Genomic DNA, 21,783 nt, shown 5'->3' on the forward strand with positions numbered 1-21,783 from the left:
GTCAGCAATGTCTTCCCAGGGACTGTTTGGCCCCTGGAGCTTCAATGTCTTCCCTCCCACTCCAACCATGTAGAGCTCATGTGTCTGAAGTCTGATGCCTATAGACTGTTCTTTTAATAGTGTGTTTTTACAGGGGAGAGGGGGTGGCTGCCAGGCCAGAGAAGCCCAGTTGGAAAAATGGCACTTATTGCAGAGTGGAGATAAAAGGCAGTGGGACAAGCTGCTGTGTGAACCACTGTAAGTGCTTCAGTGAAGAGGTGTGGGAGCAACAAATAAGCCCCACCTTCTCCCCTCCGTTCTGCTGCCGCATCTCCGCACGCCAGCCCACCATAATAGCTAATATAAGCCGTATGTATTAGGCTGGGTAATATTGCAGTGATGGGCCGTGTCAATAAAGTATCAGGTATCTTAATATCTTATTTGTCTTGTTTACTCCCACATGTTGTCAGTCAAACTTGTGGTTTCTGGCGATCGTGTACAGATTAGTGAAGAAATGCTCCTTTAGAGACGCTGTAGTCTTTCATTCAGCCATGTCCATGCTTTTTAGATGGGGGGAAAATCACATAACTTGTCCTATGCTGAGAAATGGGTGCACTTTCCGGAATTGGACACGAAGCACTTCTAATGCTCCTGTTCAGAGTTCCTGCACGCATTTGCTGGTGGTGTTTTGGTTGTTACAGCCACTGTATTTCATGCCAACGCACTTATCGGACAGCTCAGTTTGCTGACCCTGTCCCAAAAATAGTCCTGGCTTTGGGGCACAGTCCTCCCTGCAGAATTCATACTTGTTCTCTGCACCATGCCATAACCACACCGCGCACTTTTGCAGCCAAACACTGACTCAGTGTTTACACACATCTCCTCTCAGCCTCCACTGCTTCCAGAAGGACACTTAATTGACCAAAGGCACATTCAGGCTGAAAATGAGTAGATGGGGGTGGGGGGTGGACTGGTAGGCTTAAGTGTTGCACACACATCAAGTGTTTTCTAGCCCTGAAACCATGTAGAAGGTGTCTGCCACCCTCGGGCCGCTGTGCCTGTTGGGACAAAGCTGGCGAACTCGTGCTGGTTTTGCTGAGTGTTACCATGGTGTGTTTGTCTTCTATTGGATGACATTCCAACTGGATTTTCATCATGGCTAAGTCTAGAAAGTGCTGTTTTAAGCTTTTATGGGCTTAATTAAGTTATTAAAGTAATAAACTATTTATTTATCAAATCTAAAAGCTTGGTGTGTTGCTGATAGCAAGTCATAATATATGGCCGTTTTTATAGTTTAGAAATGTTTAATCTTTAAGTCCATAACTCATAATTCTTACAGTGTGAAGTTCTGAAATTAAGGTGCATATTACAAGTATGACTATTACTAACCTTTTAAAATAAATTTCCTGTGACTATCCTGATGAATCTTAGACACTCAATTTAAGAGATCTATGCATTTACTGTACATTCTCATAGAATTACAACAAAGTAACTTGTCAAAATTGTTCAAGGCATAGCCTACTGCCATGTCACATGACACCGCTACACTACTGTGGTTTAATATACTGTGAGGTGTAATGTAGTGAGTGAAGGATCTTTGGTGAAGTTCCCTTTAAGCCCTGTTTGGATTGGATTAGTTTTACATGTGTAGGTGGGGCTATTGAATTATTATCTGCATTCCTCTGTGATTTTTTTAAGTTCCACCTCGGTCTGCCATGTCACTCACTTTTATGACCTGTGCTCTCCCACATCGGTAATGTTTCTTCTCTTACCCACGATTTAATAATGGATAAAAAAATAACCCCAGGTTATTTTAATCCCATACAAATTGCCATGTTAATAAATATTCAGTAATGTCCTGTGGAAAATTATTTTCTGTGTTTGAATTTTTTTCTAAACAAGCATTTTTACTTGTGTGACTTTTGCATATGGCGTGGTGTTTATTTGCCAAAGGACTTCTCGGGGGAGTGTGTGCTTCTGGTAGCTTCAGGTGAGAAACACTATGTGTACATAGCCTGCTAATATTAAAACCTTGCTACTATTAGCTGTTGTATTAAACATCAACATTATTCATAGATATGTATATGATTACAGACAAGTCAGGAGTTTGGACCAACTCCAAGTCTCCTGGTTCATAATAGCCCTAGATATGTTTAATATTTCATGAAGCAGTAATGTTTTGTAGTTCTGACCAGTGAAAATTATATATTATGCATCCATTTTTTGTGATTGCAATGCTTAAATCAAGAAGTCTCCTCTCTGTTATACCAAGGCATCTTACTGTGCACAGATAGCCACTGGTCATTGACACCTGCACTGATGGCTTCTTTTGACGAGTTACATGGAACAAACAACGACACATTAGCTTTCTCTTGTAGGTGATGTGTAGGCTGTAGTGGGGTTTGATCACCCTTTGTGGATCTTGCCATCATTTCCAAATGTGCTCACTTGAGTATGGCACTGAGGTGTGAATTTTGTGAATAATGGCAATTAAACATTTAAGGCCTTTCAAACTAGTCATTTGGCTAAAGAGATTTTTGTGTCACTTAAATGAAGTGCATCAATACATTTTTTATATTCTTGACATTGAGTAATTGCTTGGTGTGCTTTGAAAAACGATGGAGCGATGTTGGTGTGTCTAGTTGAATATTTCCTTCCCAAGGATTTTTATTAAAGCTTTTTAAGTGGAGGTAGCTCGTTTGTATCCGCGCTAACATTCATTGCATTTTCAGTAGACAAAACGTCCTCCACAGCACTACTGAATAAGAGATTGGATTTGACATGTGCTAGCACAGGCCGTCCCCAGTCGAGAGAGGAAAAGATAAATTAGTAGTTGTGAAAAAGATTGCCAAAATGCTACGGGTAAACTTTGCTCAATAACAAACTTCTGTATTCCTCTGTGGCACTGTGCTGTTTAAGGACACGTTTGTCAAATGTTTTCGTTTTGTCTTAGTTTAATTGCTTGCATGTCATTTGAGCAAATCTACAATATGAATATTTTAGTAGTGGTACGGCTTTACTGCCCAGTGACCTGCCTTTTGGAATCTGACCACAGCCAGTCGGTATAAAAAAATTCATTTATGTTTTCGTGTGTGGATGAGATTTATTAAACAATGATTTAGAAAAAAAAAGCGTCTCTTCTGTCCGCCACTCCATTAAGGTTCTTTCCAGCTCTGTGAAATGAGTTCATACACAAGAGGAGAAGAACAGGGAGCCGAGGGAAGAGAGGAGAGTTCAAGTGAGCTCATGTGTACCATGAATTTGAAACCTGGCCGGAATCCGTTTCATGGGACTACAATAGAGGCAGTGTGCTGTGTGATCATGGAGCTTGGCCTACTGCAGCCTGTGTGCAGTGAGACCCCCCCTTCTGAACTTGCTGTACAGCTTAGAGCCGATCACATAGGATGATACTTTTAGCCACTGGACATCTGTTGGCTGTGAAGTGGGGCTAAAATAGGGAATAATCTGTTATGATTCCTTAAGAAAATCACAAGCAGGTGAATTACACAGAGGGGACTAGTCTCTCCCCTTCTGAGTGACATACTGATTCTATTGTACTAGATGTAGTATTACTATTATTACTATTACTATTATTTTTCCTATTCTTAGCCTATACAATTGGCTTGGCAAGACATTACAAGGCAGAAGGCAAAACATGTGGTTACGCTGAATAGAAACGTGTTTTTTTTTCAATTGATGAAGTAAGTGAATCAATTACAATGAGAATTGGGGAAAAATTGGGAGTATTGTAGAGGCCTATGAACTACCTAAAAAGACTATTGTTTTAATACAAGTTGACCACAATTGCGTTATCTTGTGTGTGTAAGCTCAGCGTGGTAAATGTATGCAAACAAAAGGCTCTCTTATGTGCATAACATACCCTGAAATCAATGCACCAGAGAATCATTGTTCCTTTTCTCCGTTTCTCTGTCCTTCTCTGTGGCGATCTGACGGAGTCCTCTGGATTAGCCCACACCGTTACTGACAGATATGCATTGTGATCTGTTGCCCAGCTACAGCTGAGTGCATAGAAACTGCACGGCACTGTTGTAGCACTGAGACACGGGTGTGCTAGCCTCGTGGTGGGGTGCTGCTACACACTTTTATTTATTTGTAAAATAAATAAAAATGTAACATTTAATTTATTATAATGTTTTTAAATTCTTGCACTTGCTCCACGCTCCTGCTGCTACACACAGGGCAGCACATTCACCGCTGACTTTTCAGTCATTTTCTCTGCACACCCACACACATTTATGCTTATGTGTTCATATATTTATATATACTTTATAGGCGTGGGCATGTTCACGCGTGCGTGTGTATGTGTGTGTGTGTGTGTGTGTGTGTGTGTGTGTGTGTGTGTGTTCTGGGTTGGTAGATGGTAAACTCCCATGCCACACTCTGACTGATCACCATTCTGTGATTTATTATTTGTTAGCTGATCTTGTACAATGGGAATATAGCACACACATTGGCCTCTGCTCACACTGCTGTAGCAGTTCCTCTGAGTTTGAGCAGTCTCATCAGTACGTGGAAAATTTACAAACAAGCAGTGCCTACCACGCTATATCAGTTAGAAACTAGACCGATTTCTGTCCAGCCGCCCCTTTTAAAGCCAGGTAGATTCCAGAGTGGACGTGTAGATGACCACAGCAAGCATGTGAATGTGAACAGATACACACAAGAATGCACATGTGTGCGTGTCTACGCACACTCTTGTAGTTAATGTGTGACATCTAGTGGAGCGTCCGGCATTGATGTGGGAGGAAAATGTAAAGAAACGATGGGGAATGTTGGGAGAAATGGGAGATGAGCACCTCAGTTTGGCGACCTGGTGGGTGGTGCTCAGTCAGCTGTGAATGAGTGCCTGCCCTCCACGCACTGTTGGGGAATTGCATAACAGACTTCAGAATACTCTTGAGTAAAGGCACTAATGTGGGCTTTGCTTTTTTTTTTTTATGGCTGCTGGCCAGGCTCAAGATTTTGTTTGAATGAAATGCTCAAGTAGGTCCATCTATACTGATAAAAAACACACAGTTTCTTCTGCTTGACTTTCTAGTTACCATTTGTAATAAATGTTTCTGGATCACTATAGATGAACGACTTGTATCGGTAGCATTTGTCATCAGTGCATGTTTTCACACCTCCTTGTGGATTCTCCACAAAGGAAACCAGTAACTTGCCTTTTTTGAATTGAGTAGATTTTTGTTCTTACTATTTTTTAATAAATAAATGATTTGCTATTTTTTTCAACCTTGCTTAGTACCGTTGGTCATTCACTACACAAATACAGCTTTTTTTGAGACCACCAAGATTATACCAAATCAGCACATTTCCTGCACTTCCCATAGCTTAAATAGCAGCAATCCAATTAAAAATGTAATTGGTATTTTGCATTCATTCAGTTTTCAGACCTATCCCGTAATGGTAATGATGGCATTTAGTTTTTGCTTAGCCAGCTGCCACATTCCTGAGTCCCAGTGCACAGTGGGCCTTGTCATATCTCTTAAACAATTGGCCTCTTTTACTCTGTCTTTGTGCCAGCAGTGGCTGATGAAAGAACTCAATCAGTTGTTCAGTGGTTACAGTTTGAGCACCAACAATGAGCTACAGTTTTGCCATTCTTATTTTCAGATCGATGTTTCATAGACTCTTAACACCCTACAAGCTGAAAGAACTTACTGTAGATATTGCACCCAAGTTTCCAACCTCAGCAAAGGAGTCCCGTCTTTAATTGGTTGTTGATTTGGCTACGTACTGTGTAAGTTAACCAGCACAGGCCAATCCTAAAATCTCATTTAAAATTGTTGTTTCGTGTGTGTCTGTATCTTGTATATTTTTGTATCCTGTTTGCTGTTGGGCATTATAATGTATATCCTCTTTTAACACTTGACAACCAACTCCTTGTGTTGAATTTCCTTCTTGTTGTGCCATAGGCTCCTTAATAATGAGAATAGCACAATGAAAAACACTACACAAAACTATCTTTTCGATGCTGAAGTTGGAGGAAAATGGCATCTTTGGTGGTTCTTGGTAGTGGTGGGTTGTTCTGGTTGTCAAATGTAATTTGGGGAGGTGGACATGTTCATCTGGGTTGATAACCACCAACAAACATTAGGGAAGGAAGAAACAGGAGGAAGTGTGTGTATATATATGTGTATATATATATATATTCCTCTAGATTAAATCCATTTTAGTTGACATCCAGAAGTGATTTGAGTAGTTAGTTTTAAATCTGTTTTGAATCTGTCTCGGGGATATCTTACACCTGAATTTGTACAGGGAAAACCTCTATCCAGATACAGTCCAGATACTTTAGTTGTTTTCTATGCTTAGACCGTGTTTATAACTCAACACGTGTCACTTTAGCTGCTTAAAAATGCTGTTAGGCTTCGAAAATGCCTGATTGAAGTACCCAATAACTCTTTGACGTGTAGAAATCTACTAGTTTTTTGTTACAAAAAAATATTTTGATTGCTTGGAATGCTAGATAGTGACTACCTACCTATGAAGTTTGATAGTAATTATTTCAAGATGAAAAGAATTTAAGCAATTAAGAGGTTGCATTATTTCAAGGGATGAGAAGACAGAACTATCCTTTTCCCCCATTAATGTCAAGGGTGAGCAGAAATTACTACCAGTTTTACTTTGGTGATGATTCTGGGTAATCATTAAGGACACTAATTTTCTGTTTCAACTTCTTTACATTCGGTTCAGTTTCAGTTGGTTTCCAGTGAAGTTTTTTTTTTGTTTTGTTTTGTTCTTTTTTTCTATTTCTTTTAACTATCTTCCCAAGATTTGGTGTTGCCTGTCAGATATTTCATAATGATCTGATTAGGAATATTTGAGCTGCTTGAGATTGAATTGAACTGACCATGATCAAGAACTTCATAGTAGGTGCGTCTAGCGATTATGGTCACCTTAAAATAAAAAATAATGTAACTGGGTGTGTTTGTTATACTGAAGCAAAGTAAGCATCTACGTTCTCAAGAAAAATGATGAGTGATGGAAGAACTACTGGTTATATATTTGATGCGCTGTGTGCAGGGCTGTAGAGTGGCGGCAGCAACCGAGCTGCTCATCTGTTGGGCTGGAGTCTGTGGATGGCTAGGGCATAGTCGGGATTCACAATCGTACTTTTCATACTACTTTTAGCCAGGTGTGAACACATTTCAGGAAATGTGATTTACGCAGTTCACTATAATCATTGACATAAAATATATATCACCATGTTTTTCTGTCTCCTTTGATGGTGTATGCGCATCTGAATTGTTTCCGTTTAACCAAGGTGTGGACGAGCTGCCATGCTGTCTGCATTTATATTATTGATATTGTCTTGCCTTGCACTAGGGCGTTTGGGGTTTTTAAGCTGTGGTTATATGTGGCTCCATTGCTACAGATTACTTATGTCATATCTAATGAGAGTGCTGCTAAGACCTGCACATTAAATTCCACGCCGACTTTAGTTATTTCCAGGGTCAGTCCATTTTACAAGAGGTCCTTGAGTCTATAATTCAGCTATGTTCTCCTGTCTAACTGAACACTCACCAAATTCTCCTTGTTCATAAACAGAACCCTAGACAATTTTTCAATGTTGCTGCTATCCTGCTATTACTTGAGCATTTGACTGGGGGAATCACTTATACGAATAGCATTCCCCCCCAGCTGTCCTTTTGTGTTGCTTACATATGGTCATTGTTCTCCTGAAACACACTCTGCAGCCTCTGTGAATAGTCGGTTACACAGTTGTTCTGTGTATAGAACACCATTTTAAATGTGTTCGCGTCATCTGGCATGTTTAAAGCTGCTTGTTGTCACCATAAAACAAGGTGCTATGGTTGCCTGCAAATCAAGGTTAGGGAGTTGCTAAATGAAACTTCACTGACTAATTTGCTTCTCGTCGAGACGTTTTTGACAACTCCGTGGTGACTGTAGGGAATTAACAGCGACTCGCCAGAGACCATTATAGAGGCTTTACCCAGGGACTTGGTCTAGTGGTGTAATTCCTCATCCTGTAGTGCCCCCACCCTACTGTTGCACTAGTAATTTTACCCAAACAATTCCACAGAAATCTCTTCAGACATTCTTCTTTCTTGTGTTTAACTGTTTGTTTAGACAGACTGCTTGCGTTGTGTTGTCTGACTCATCGGCCTTGTAATCGGACCAGCCGATTTTCATTTTTCTTGACCGAGTTTGAGTCCTTCCAAGAAAACTGCCCTCGTGATCTGCTGTGAGAAGTCATATTGCGACATTCATATTTGCATGAGTTTGGAAGTCTGTCTAGACGTTCAAAATACGCCATGCTGGCTTTATTGTTGCCTGTGGTTTTGCGTGTGCACGAAGTCCGTCCCTCCTGAATTCCTCTCTCACTGGCCTTGCATGCTCTCTCTTTTCTTTCTTTCTTTCTTTCTTTCTTTTTATTTTCTCATACTTCTCTCTGTCTGGATTCCATTGCTCTAGCTTTTTCTTCTCTTTCTGTGGTTCATTTGTCCGTCTATTTTTTGGTTGTTTACACTCGACTATTTCATGTCTTTCATTTATTTCCATCATGGTGACCTTGTCAAAAAAACATACCAACCTGAAGCACTCAAACAGGACTGGTGTCCCTGCCTGTGCAAGACTGTCTCAAGTGGAGCCCATTTCACATTAAATGCCGTTTCTGTCCGCATTTTTCTCTCTTTTCATCCTAGAAAAGATTATAGCACAAAGATGTTCATATGACAGAAGTATCATATCTCTTTAAACTCACTCGAGTATAGACATTGATGGTACTAATCTATACTGTTAAACATGTTTTGTTCAGGGATGTGTAGCAGATAGATAATGGAGTGCACAGAGCAGTACCAGACAGATGGGCAACAGTGCCTGTGTTTTGGTTAACCTGTCTGTACAGTGTCTGAACAGTATCCTCGTGCCACTGTGGTTGCCAAGGTTGACGCAGGCGTGTGCTATGGGTTCTCCAGCAGGAGAACGAGTTCACCAGGTGCATGTCTGGCGAAACTTAAGCACTTGTTTTTCAAGTTGTTTTCAGCAGTGGAAAAATGCTAAGAGGGAGCCTTTTTATTTAATCCACAATGAGTTACCTTGCCACTTACCCAAACATACCCACGAAGCATCTATGAACATGGACAAAAATGTTGCCATAACTCTTTTACAATCAAACATTATGCTATGGCACCTGTTGGTAACAACCGGCATATTAGTTTGTACTTGGTATGACCTTTTTTCATACAGTATATGTAAACCAAACTGTTTCTTATTCGCCAGTTAGATCAACCATCACTTATTATCGCTGCCCCAGCTTCAACAAAATCATGGTTAACGACTCCTCCGTTCACAAACAGATGTTTCATCCATTTCTTGAATACACGAAATGAATTAAAAAGGGCAGTAACTTCAGTGTTTTGCCTTGTAGTGAGCATTTCTCTGCAAGCTATAACTTGGCTGACTTGTAGCTCAGCTAACCGCTTTTTAAAAAATCCCACACCACATTAAAAGCATTACTACTTTCAAATCTCGAGAATCTGATGGCGGTTGGCAAGATTATGATAACGACCGAGGGGGCAGAAAGGGGGGGGGCAGTAACTTTAACACAGAGGGTCCTCTTGTGTGTTGTTAAAGTTCACAGCTAACTCGCTCTCTTCTTTGTGGTCCCCCTCACAGCCTTACAATGCTACTGTCACCGCTGCCCCAACTCCACGTGCACCACGGACGGCTTGTGCTACGTGTCCGTCACCAAGTCGGCGAGCACGACCACGCAACAGAGCTGGTGCATCAGCGAAAATGAGCTGATACCGCGGGACCGCCCCTTCGTTTGCGCGCCCTCCACCAAGGACGACACGGGCATCTACCCCATGTGCTGCAACACCGACTGGTGCAACAAGAACACCATCGTATTCCCAGGTGAGCGCGCTCGCGCCTGCAAGTGTGCGCAGGGATGTGATGCAAGCCCCACAGCACACGCTGCAACGAGCCCTTCATCATCCCTGCCGGTCCTCATGTGTGGGGGGGGTGGAGCTCGTCGGCTTCCTCGTTATTCAAACGACCTGCACAACAAGTCTTCCCTGTCTGCGGCCGTGCTGAATTCGGCCAACGTGGTCTGTTATATTTAGAAGGGGTGTTTTGCTCTAGCTTGGTCTAGCCATGTAATGGCTAATTCTTTGATAGCATATGTGATTCGTAGGTAGTATTGCTTAAATACATGTTTGGTTTTAGATTTCTGTATCTTCAGAAATGGGTTTCTGCTTCTTTAATCCACAGAATGTGTACTACCTTTATTACACCTGTGTGTGTGTGAGGCTGCTAACCCAAATACACATGAGTCACATGTAACATTAGCTGAACTGGGTGCCCACACCCAACATGCGTGCAAACGCACACACACACACGCACACGCACGCACGCATGCGCACACACACACACGCACACACACACACACGCGCACGCACGCACACACGCACACACACACACACGCACGCACACACACACACACACACACACACACGCGTTCATTCTCTGCCTTTGACTCTATGGCAACATGCTGTGCATTTCTACAGGAACTGTGTCATTAAGTTATTACCTGGGTCATATGGTCAGCAAAAAAAAAGGCTTGTGTGTTCCATTCTGTTCTATATCTCCACCAGTCCCTTAAGCGGTCGCAGCTAAAACCCCAGATAGAAATCGTCTATCGCAACATACAGTAACAAGCAATTAAACCTGACCCTCAGAGCAGGGGGAGAATGGACTCCTGAACATTTTTCTTTTCGTTTCACCATCTCGTTTGAGGTTGTGGTCACTGCAGCATTAGTGCCTGCAATGTTTAGGGACATTTGGATGTTAATGAAGATTCTGAGAAGAAGAATGAAGACACGTCTGGGTGCTCGGCCACATCTGTGTAGGAGGACCCAGGGAAGGCGTTGAGGACAGATGGCTTCCATGCGTGCCGCAGGCAGTCACTTTCTCGCAGCCCCGAGGTTTATTTTTGTTGTTGTTTTAGGAAGGTTGAACTTGGCAGACAGGGTCACTGTCCTCTACTGCACATCATTTTGTCGTAGGTTCCGTTGCTCGGGAAGTTCCATTGACCACTCAAGATGGCTAAACAGACACATACTGCTGCTTATTAGGGTAGCCGCCTTGGAGTCTAGACGGCTGCGTTGAAGGGCTCATTGTTATAAATAATTGCAGTCCTGAATGTAAATAAGGTGTCTTGGTTGGTAGGAAGAGTCACATGAGAACAGCCAGTCACGACTCCTTTACTTCCTGAAGGCCAGGCACTGAGAAATCAAGCTAAACGGGTACCAACAGCTAGTCTAGTTACCTGCAGCAATAAATGTGTCTCTCTCTTTCTCACTCTCTCTCTCTCTCTCTCTCTCTTTCAATCTGTCCCTCACTCTCCATCTCCCTCTGCCCCTCCCTGCCCCACAGTGCCAACGAGGGATCCCCCGTCCCTGGGGCCCGTGGCCCTAGCGGCCGTCATCGCCGGGCCCGTGTGTGTGCTCTGCTTCGTGCTGGTCACCGTCTTCTACATCTGCCACAGCCGCTCGGTAATCCACCACCGCGTGCCTAACGAGGAGGATCCGTCCATGGACCACCCCTTCATCACCGTGGGAACCACACTCAAAGACCTCATCTACGACATGACCACCTCTGGATCAGGATCCGGTGGGTTTTTGTGTGTGTGTGTGTGTGTGTGTGTGTGTGCAGGCCAGTTTTGGTTTGATAACCCTGAGAAGGTTTGTTGAAGGCCTTCGCTCCACAGGCGTAGCACTGAAGTCTCCAAGGCTGTCAGGTCTCCACCCTTTTAATGGATGATTATCTCTTCCTGTAATTATGTTCAGAGAGTCCTGAATACCTGCCTGCCCGTGCTTTGTTATTGTGGGTGTACCAGCCGAGCTTCTCTGAGTCTCTACACGTCTGCCTGACTTCTTGTTTTGTTTACATATTCTCTATCTCTCTCCCTAGCCCACCACCACCCCCTACCTCTTATCTCTGTGAGCGAGAATGTGTTGTGTATTGTTTGAATGTTTGGTTGTTAATTTTCTATAAGGGTTTGTTTTTTTTATGCACAAAATATAGCTTTTGTCTGAAAAATACAAAACAAAAGCCAGATGTCCATCTGTTATTGATTTTGGAATAAACAGGCCTAGCAATGTTGCTTCACGAGCATACTAGTAACATCACTGAGACGTAGTTCAGGGGAGAACTGAAGATAGTGCTCCAGGGCAGAACATGGTTCTGTATTCCCGAGCTTTACCTCCACTGATCTCCGCGCACCTGCGCTTGCTGTTTTGGGTCGAGCGGCAGAGGCGTTTCTCCTCGTGGCATGTTTGTGTCGTCTCCTCGGTGAAGGAGCCGTGCGTGCTCCCCACCCCTCTAACGACTCTCCCTGACACCAGACACGCGAGACACGCGAGACACGCGAGACCTCTCCCAACGAGCCATTACTCTACAGCCACTCTCCTCTTCACCACGTCCACAGCCTGATTTACACAACGCGCTCTCTCTCCATTTACCAGTCTATTTTTATGGGTGGCTTTTGCTTTTTGTCACTGGAGTACTGAGGGTTTTGTCTGCCTAGACTTGCTGTGAGACGGCGTACTCCTTTCCACACCACTGCTCAGTGGGGAGAGTTAATTAAGATTTTTATTTTTTTATTTTTTTGCTTCAGTACATTTTTAACTGGACGATGAAAATAAAAGACTCTCCAGTGTTTTCAGCGCACTCTTCATAGTCTGGTATTCTGAGCATTAGTTTTCTCCTCAGAACTATATTACTTTCTTGGATGACCTGTCAACATGGCCTAGCCTACAACCCCCCCCCCCATATAAACTCTGTCACGACGGGTATTCTACTCTGCTCAGGCTGGCCTTGCACTGTGCTTCTCTCCTCTTTCTCCAGAACTGTGCCTGTGTCCCTGTATGATTCACTCACTCCATTTACTTCCCTTTTTCTCTTTCACTACTTGCACGACAACCTCCACCACAGTGTCGTTTACCTATATTGTCACACTTGGAGGACTGGAAGGTAAATGACAGGCTGAAGAGGACAGACTGGTCTTGGTCTTTTTTTCTGCTGGTGTCCTCTTGTTAGCGTTTCTGACGTGGGATCAGATCATTGATTGAGTCAGTGTTTGCTAAAGCTTAAGTTCAACAATCTTCAAAGTACATTTGAAGTATGAAGTACTCTTGAAAAGGCTCCTTGCATCTTAAAAAGAAAAAAAAGAAAGAAAAGAGGGGGAAAAAACAAGTGAGTGGTGCGGTCTGGTCTGAGGGAGTCCTGTTACTCCGCCCTCACAGCCGACTCGGAAGCAGTACGCGACCGGGCCGGGCCGTGAGCGTGTTGTGGGGTGAGGCAGTGATCTGCTGACTGCTCCATGATGGCGTGGTGCTGACCCGACTGCTCCCTGTCTGCTGTTCCGCTCTGCTTCTACAGACCACACGCCCCATTTGCCTCAGAATGCCCTGCCTTTCTATTTCTGGCACTGTCCCACTAGCACTGAAACACACATCCCCACGGGCCCGGGGCCAGGCGCAAAACCCATTCTTCCTCCTCATTCAGAGATGTTGTTGTTGTTGTTGTTGTTGTTGTTGCTCATAATGAACATGGCATTAACACGGTGATTTTCAAAGTTTGGATTCATTTAGTAAGCAAAGTGGTGCCCCCCGTGTGGCTGTGACCCTGTGTGAGGTGTGGACACCAGGTGTGCTAGGCTGGAGTCTCACAGTGCTCTCATGCACCAGCCAGTCATTTCATCATCTTGCAGCAGTGAAAGAGCCAGTCCATGCTGCTACACACACACACACACACACACACACACACACACACACACACACACACACACTCAAACACTCACCAGAATGGATTAAACTCCTACAATCATGATTTCAGTTGTTTTGATTTGTGCTCCAGCGCAAACCTTCACGTTTTAGGATCAGTGTTAAGCCTTCAGTAAGGATGGGATAAACCGCTGAAGCTCAGTGATGGTACTATCACTCTGCTCCTCTGCTCCTCTCACAGGTCTTCCCCTGCTGGTGCAGAGGACCATCGCCAGGACCATCATTCTGCAGGAGAGCATAGGGAAAGGCCGCTTCGGCGAGGTGTGGCGGGGAAAGTGGAGAGGAGAGGAGGTAGCCGTGAAGATCTTCTCCTCCCGGGAGGAGCGCTCCTGGTTCCGCGAAGCTGAGATCTACCAGACCGTCATGCTCCGCCACGAGAACATTCTGGGGTTCATCGCCGCGGACAACAAAGGTCAGCCCCGCACGACCCCAGGCCAAGGTGCCCGCGAGAGGCCGAGCTCTTTGGTCAGGATCGAAGGAGCAGGTTCACGGTGCTGCTTTACAAAGTCAGTGGCGCTGAAGGGTGCGCTCTGGACGATGCATTCGCAAGGCCTTACGCTGACAGCCTCTCCAACCAACGCCTTGTGTGGTGGGAAGCGTTGAAGCCTTCCTGTGCCGTGCTGCTCATATCTAGAGTTGTTTAGGGTCACACAAACAAACGGAATATATTTAGTATGTCTGCAGCACCGCGATTTCTAACGCCATCTCTGAGCTGCAGCTCAAGAACATTTTGGTAATAGTTTTTCTTCCTGCCCTGAAGGAGGTAATGGAGCAAGATGAGGTATTTTAAAGTTTTGACTCACACAGGACATTCTTCAGTGTGAGTATTAGTTTTACTTCAAAAGCATAATCGACTTTAGATCCTCCACTTCTGAGTGGTAGGGAGGAAGACCTGGGAAAAAGTTCTGCCCAATCCAGAGAGCAGTTTCTAGTTATTCAATTGTGTTTGTGACTTGTTTGGTGCAGAGAAGTGTGTGTGCGTGCGTGTGTGTGTGCGTGTGTGTGTGCGTGTGTGTGTGCGTGTGTGTGCGCGTGTGTGTGTGCGCGTGTGTGTGTGCGCGTGTGTGCGCGTGTGTGTGTGCGCGTGTGTGTGTGCGCGCACGCGTGTGTGCGCGCGTGTGTGTGTGCGCGTGCGCGTGTGCGTGCGTGCGTGTGTGTGTGCGTGTGTGTGTGCGCGTGTGTGTGCGCGTGTGTGCGCGTGCGTGTGTGTGCGTGTGCGCGCGCGCGTATGTGTGTGTGTGTTTATATAGAGCCAGACCAGCACTAGGCTTCATCCCAGCTGCTCTGAGATCTCGGCAGCCATCTGGAGTTCCATGGCTGTGAGCAGGGGTGTTATTTACTCTATCCATTAATCGATTTCTCCCTTCCTTCCTCTCTCAGATAATGGAACGTGGACCCAGCTGTGGTTAGTGTCTGACTACCATGAGCACGGCTCCCTGTTTGATTACCTGAACAGGTACACGGTCACAGTGGAGGGCATGATCAAGCTGTCTCTGTCCACCGCCAGTGGCCTGGCTCACCTGCACATGGAGATCGTAGGAACTCAAGGTAACGATGGGTGTAGTGGGGATTCACCACAGCAGCTTCTGACTTGTTCTTTTCCACAGTTGGTGCTGAAATAGAGATTTGCAGCACATGGCAAACGGGACGACCGTCTGTGTGTGGACACCTACCTAGACCTTGGGCTCACTGCGCTGTTGGAGCAGCATGGCGGAAAGTGGAGTCTTGGGTGGCCAGTTGGGCCCTTTTCTGCCCCTCGAGCTGCCCGGGGCAGGTGTGGTGTGGTAGGCGTGGGACGGCCAGAGCAGGGATGAAGAGCAGGGATGAAGAGCAGAGATGAAGAGCAGAGATGAAGAGCAGGGATGAAGAGCAGAGATGAAGAGCAGGGATGAAGAGCAGGGATGAAGAGCAGGGATGAAGAGCAGAGATGAAGAGCAGGGATGAAGAGCAGAGATGAAGAGCAGGGATGAAGAGCAGGGATGAAGAGCAGGGATGAAGAGCAGAGATGAAGAGCAGGGATGAAGAGCAGAGATGAAGAGCAGGGATGAAGAGCAGAGATGAAGAGCAGGGATGAAGAGCAGGGATGAAGAGCAGGGATGAAGAGCAGAGATGAAGAGCAGGGATGAAGAGCAGGGATGAAGAGCAGGGATGAAGAGCAGGGATGAAGAGCAGAGATGAAGAGCAGGGATGAAGAGCAGAGATGAAGAGCAGGGATGAAGAGCAGGGATGAAGAGCAGGGATGAAGAGCAGAGATGAAGAGCAGAGATGAAGAGAGCAGGGATGAAGAGCAGGGATGAAGAGCAGAGATGAAGAGCAGGGATGAAGAGCAGAGATGAAGAGCAGGGATGAAGAGCAGAGATGAAGAGCAGGGATGAAGAGCCGAGGCGGAGTGGTGGCCATCTCACGCAGGAGCAGTTTAGTGCTCCTTCCTGTAGGACGATGCCCGTTTGCGAACGCTTAACACATGTTAATGAAGCCGCTCGCCTCTGCCACGCTGCGCTGGCATCTCCTGCCAGACGGTTCCTCCAACACCGACGCCGTGGTGATTGCTCATAACGCAGCTCGTCTCCAGTGTCCGCAGACCCGGTTCCTAATGCTTCCTTTTGTTATGAGACGTTGCAGCCTTCCAACTGTCTCTGATAAGCTGTGGCCATACTGCCTTTTCTCTTTGCCCAAGAAGCTGGTCAAGAGCATTTGTTGTGCGCTGATATACAAGCGTGTCATGAGCACATTAGTGGTAGGCACATGTCCTTTGTGCACATTTGCCTTATTAGTCGGGTAATTAACGTCTGATGGTTGTATAAAGTCACACTGTTCTAGAACACTCGGACATTTAAAGATCACTGTGCTGCCTGCAGTATTATAATGACATATAACAAAATAAAAAATAGATTTTATTACCAGAAAATGAAAAGTAGTGGAAAAATTAATCCCGTTCTTCCTCGTCTTTGTCATCTTAGCCAAATATGCAATTTGTATGAGTATGTGGGTTAAGGAACGTAACTTAAGTGAACGTGATTGCCATACTGTTCCTGTTTGACTGTGTTGCCGGTTTCCCTGGTGTGACTACAGATTGTGCCTCATTCACACACACTATGTGCTGGACCAGGACTGTCCTTGAGTCTGCCAGGAATACTGAAGCCATTTATTTAGCTCATACCGACACTGCGAAGCCTTCCTTGGGTGTGTTTGCTCGTGCGCGTGTGAGCTCACGTGCTCGTGCGATTGTGCGAGCGTGATGAGCGTCAGTTTGCCTCTTTTGTCTGCCGCTGGTGAAGGGGCCGTAAATCTCTATAATGTTTGCGGTGTGCCCGGTAGCTGCAGTGCGCCACTCGAGCGCACGGCCGGCCCACCGCCTCCACGCTGCTCACACGCTCCTCCTCCTCCTCGGCTGCCTGGACCACAGCCCTCACTTTTTCATCCAGTGTACCCATGAAATCAATAAGCCTTCTGGAGAGTGTCCAGCTAAAAACTCAATCTAATCTCACACCCTCCTCTTTGATTCCAGGCAAGCCAGCTATTGCTCACAGGGACTTGAAGTCCAAGAACATCTTGGTGAAGAAGAATGGTACTTGCTGCATCGCAGACCTCGGCTTGGCCGTCCGCCACGACTCCGCCACCGACACTATAGATATTGCCCCCAACCACCGGGTGGGCACCAAAAGGTAATACGAGTGTCCTGAGGGATCTCGCACCACTTCCACCACAAACGCCTTCATTTCCCCTCAGCTGACCACGCCCCTTGGCTGGCTTTCACGGCCATGAGTGGGCGACCAAAGCTCTGTTTCCTACCTGTGTCACAAGATACAATAATGGCTTTCGGCCGTCGCTTTCACCGTAGTCCGTAACGGTCACCGAGTGGCAGGTGGACATCGGGCGCGTCTCTCGGGCCCGCGCGACGCCGTACGGTCACTCGCGCGCTTTCCAGCCGCTTTGGTAGCAGATGTTGGCGAATGAAGTAAAGTGCAAGTGCACGCCAGGCTCCAGGCGGGAGGGAGGAGGTTAAAGCAGCCCGCGTGCGCCGAGAGCCCAGTGTGACTCATCCCATGGAAACGCATAGCTCATACAAATACACGCTCTTCCCACTGCGGCAGCCACACACACACACACACACACACGCACATGTACACTCGTACACGCAGGGACTCACACTGGCCTCGGATGTGTAGCTCTGAGGCTTGAGTTATTTCTTACCATTCCCAAGCAAGGACATTACTCTTTCAGCATGGCCTTGTTACTGAAAGTTAGAAAAAGAATCACAAACTATGAATATCGAACGCTGAATCGTTCTCATCCTGCGTCAGTCACACAAATATTTGCACTAGCGGTCCTGCGGGAGGAAGTAATTAAAAAGCCTTTAGTCCATCACGGCTGTAAGACAGTAGGCCAGGGTCACTCCTGGCACCTTCCGCCAGACCTTGGGCACTGACGGGCACCCGACGGGCTGTGCCAAGGGAGCAATCGAGCAGGAAGCATGGCACAGTTCTGGCTCTGTCTTCCTGCAGCAGTGGGCCGAGCCTTCGCTCCTGGCCCTGGACTGGCGGGCTAGCAGGACATGCAGAGTGACCCCTGGAGGAGCAGGAGGGGCACTGGTCCAGTCCGCACCACAGCCGAGCGCCAAGTGGGCGTCGGGCTCTGGCTTTACCACGTTGGCAGTGTAGCGAAGCTGCTCGGCGCAGGTATCCGATGTAAACAAGCTTGATTCAATTAGAACTGAAGTACTGGATCGCGTACTTCACCGTGTTGGGGAAAGAGCAGACGGTGATTGAATTAAACGGTGTGAAGTGCAGGGCGATGCTCCGCACATGCCCTCTTCCTTGACGTGATGAGTCTCTGCAAGGGTGCACGGTGGTGTGGCAGTAACTCGTGAGCTCCTGGTTGGGTTGAGGCATCGCTGGAGCCCCAGAGACTGTCTGGGCTCAGGGCCCTGCGTTCTACCTCGCCAGGAACCCAAGTCTGCCCGTATTAATCAGTCTCAAGGCTGTGACTTTTCCCTCCTTCCTGTCAGAGGACAGAAAAACACCAGGCGTAGCTCTTATCTCCTACCCCTGGCCCACCTGCCCCCCACTGCCCCACACACACTCTCCTGCTACCCACTCTCAACTGTTTCATCTCTCTATTTCATGAAATGGTTACGCTGCAAGTGGTTATGTTGTTTACAGGCAAATTTGCAGCAAATATCAATTTTGCACAGTTGTTTTCATTAGGATCCAGGACTAATTATAATTAATGGCAAAAAGTGTACAGTGTGTACAATAAATTGTGGTGCTGTCGAATTTCCAATTTTCTAAACAACATCCTAGCCAAGTTAGTTTCCACAATTATTATTTTTTATTTTGGATTGGGCTTGGGGTAGTCAAAAGGGGATACATTTTTGGTTTTTAAATTGGATGCTGTGTAGAGCTTGCCAGAATGATATGAGCAGGGTTTAAACCTGTAAAGCTGTAATTGGGTTTTAATTAAATTCTCTAAACCGTTTCCCAACAGGTATATGGCTCCAGAGGTACTTGATGATTCAATAAATATGAAGCATTTTGAGTCATTCAAGAGAGCAGATATCTATGCGATGGGCTTGGTTTTCTGGGAAATTGCAAGCAGATGCTCTATTGGAGGTACCGCATACATTTTATTTCCTGCATTGATTTGGTAATACACTGTCTCCTTTAATTTACCTTCACCGATAGAATTCAGACCACTTGTTATTTGGTGAGATTGCAGTCTTTTAAAGTATTTCAAGTTTGTGTTTCAGAACTTTGAACGCTTGGTAAGAACTATGGTTTGACATTCTCCTCAGTGTTCTCTTCTGGCCATGGTTTAGCGTGATATTGTGCTTTCCTCAGGAATACACGAAGACTACCAGCTGCCCTACTACGACCTGGTTCAGTCGGACCCGTCAGTGGAGGAGATGAGGAAGGTGGTGTGTGAGCAGAAGCTTCGGCCCAACATTCCCAACAGATGGCAGAGCTGTGAGGTACACGTTTGAACCACACGCACTCCACAGGAGCTGTTCATTCTTCCTTTTCTTTTCAAACACGGGCCGGCCTCTTTTTCAGACGAGAGTTTCCTCCAATTGTGGCCCCCCCCCTTACATTTGTGTGGTGGTACAACTCACTTTCCCTCTGGACGTAACCAATCCGCCATGGTTTTGTGGGGCGGCGCGGCTATCTCCAAAGGGCGCGCCATCAAGTCCCTGATCTACTATCCGGGTGCAGTTGAAGTTCGTACTTGTGTATTCGCTGCCGTCATTGGATACGCCAGTCCTCCGTTTGAGCTGAACCGCAGGCGCCCCGGGGGAGCGTCGTGGGAATGAGACTGGTGTGCCGGGCTATCTCGCGTTTCCTCCCCTAGTACCACCCATCCATCACCGCCAGCATCAGCACGCACGCCACAACCACCGCCTCTTTTATTAAGCGGAAAGTGACGCAATTGGATTAAGCTCCGTGCGCCATAATGCAATTCCCTAATCTAATCTGGGACTGCCAGAGACCCATCGCTGCCATTTGTTTGTGTTTTTCTTCTGAGTAGCGGGGCTCGCAGCACCGCCACGTTCGCTAGGCTTGCTCTCTCCGCGAGAGCGCGAGTGCAGCGGGCTGTGCGATCCGAGCGAGAGACTGCAGCACTCGCGGGGTGTGACTCAGCCCGGCGGGCCGGCCACGCGCGGACGGTTCGCTAGAGTAGCGTAAGCAGATGGCGGATCGGCATTCTGCTGGTGTTTACAGCTCGGGCTGTAGACTCTGCCGCCTTCGCACGCGTGCGGGCCTCGCGCCGGGCCGGCGGGAGAGCCCGGGCTGCACCCACAGATCCAGGGCTTCTCCAGGGTTGCTCTTCAGTGGTGAAATGTTGCAGACCTCTTGTTTTTAATGACCTCTCCAGGGGGTCTGCGCCAGGTGTTGCTACATATCAGGGAGGAGGCAAAAAACAAGCGTGTTGTGTGTTTTTTTTTTTTTTTTAGACACAGTGCAGCATCGTTCGGAGAGCCGGCGTGGTGCCCTCTCGCGCTGAAAAATGGACGTGTGTAAACACATCTGCCTAAAACATTCTGACAGTGTAGTCTTGCTATCCCCCTGCTGAAATGCTGCCTTTGAGTCTCGAGTCTTCAGGAATAGCCGCACGTCTCTGTTTGTTGACACCCCCTGCAGCAACACCACCACCACCAATCTTTTTAAAGATTTCAACGATGCTTTTGCGTGCACACATGCACAGTTTGATTTAATGAATGAATGAATGTTCGATATGAATGTTCGTACTCTCTACCAGAATCCACTGAATTGGGTGCAGGAAGGGGACAGACCCTGGAGATGGAGCACCATCCACAACTGGGCATACAAGCACACACACACTCATGCACAGGCACTCAGACAATAGTGTTTATTGAGACACGGCATCACACATTTGGGGAGAACTTGTCAGGGACCGCCAGTTTACCTAACCTCCATGCTTTTTAATAAATGCAGCTTGCTTTACCTGGCAGATGACGATGGTAAATACAGAATTAATCCGTCTAGTTCTTCGTTGTCACTGGAAAGGGATTTGATTTCAAGTGGGCAGTTGAGCAATGGTTTGCATTAGTGGTGATGTGAGCCTTGGTGTGGGTAATTAATCCCACAGGAGGAGTCAAACTGCCCAACTGCCTTCCACTCTTAACAGCTTACACCACACCACTTCCTTCCAGACCCTCGCAAAGCAAAGTTATCGCTTGGCACAGCCTCCGCAGACCTGCTCTCAAGCACACGCACTAAAATATCTTGATCTTGAAATGCGTTTGAAGTAGACTCGACAAGAGGAAGCGGAGTTTGAGAATCCTGCCTTGTCTGTCATCTAGGGATCTAACGGTAAAACACTGACACAGTGTGTAGCGACATCCTTTCAAGGAGCTGCAGTTCAATTAATAAACTCTCAGGCAGGATCTGCAGTGGGCCGTGCGGCTGTCTTCACCGCGTGATCAAAGTGCACAGAGAGAAAGGAAAAG

The 21,783-nt window shown here is 46.4% G+C and overlaps 1 protein-coding gene across 1 annotated transcript in view; it reads left to right on the forward strand.

Annotated features, from left to right (window-relative positions):
- The window catches only part of tgfbr1b (transforming growth factor, beta receptor 1 b), a 43,857-nt gene that overhangs the window by 16,406 nt on the left and 5,668 nt on the right, over nt 1–21,783 (forward strand). The window contains exons 2-8 of the mRNA XM_076971347.1: nt 9,643–9,882; nt 11,404–11,640; nt 13,996–14,226; nt 15,195–15,362; nt 17,323–17,479; nt 19,302–19,426; nt 19,655–19,785. Coding sequence (XP_076827462.1) covers nt 9,643–9,882; nt 11,404–11,640; nt 13,996–14,226; nt 15,195–15,362; nt 17,323–17,479; nt 19,302–19,426; nt 19,655–19,785 — 1,289 coding nt within the window. The remainder of the gene's footprint in view (nt 1–9,642; nt 9,883–11,403; nt 11,641–13,995; nt 14,227–15,194; nt 15,363–17,322; nt 17,480–19,301; nt 19,427–19,654; nt 19,786–21,783) is intronic.

This window comes from Brachyhypopomus gauderio, chromosome 13 (assembly GCF_052324685.1).
Source record: "Brachyhypopomus gauderio isolate BG-103 chromosome 13, BGAUD_0.2, whole genome shotgun sequence".
In the NCBI taxonomy this organism is placed as follows: domain Eukaryota; kingdom Metazoa; phylum Chordata; class Actinopteri; order Gymnotiformes; family Hypopomidae; genus Brachyhypopomus; species Brachyhypopomus gauderio.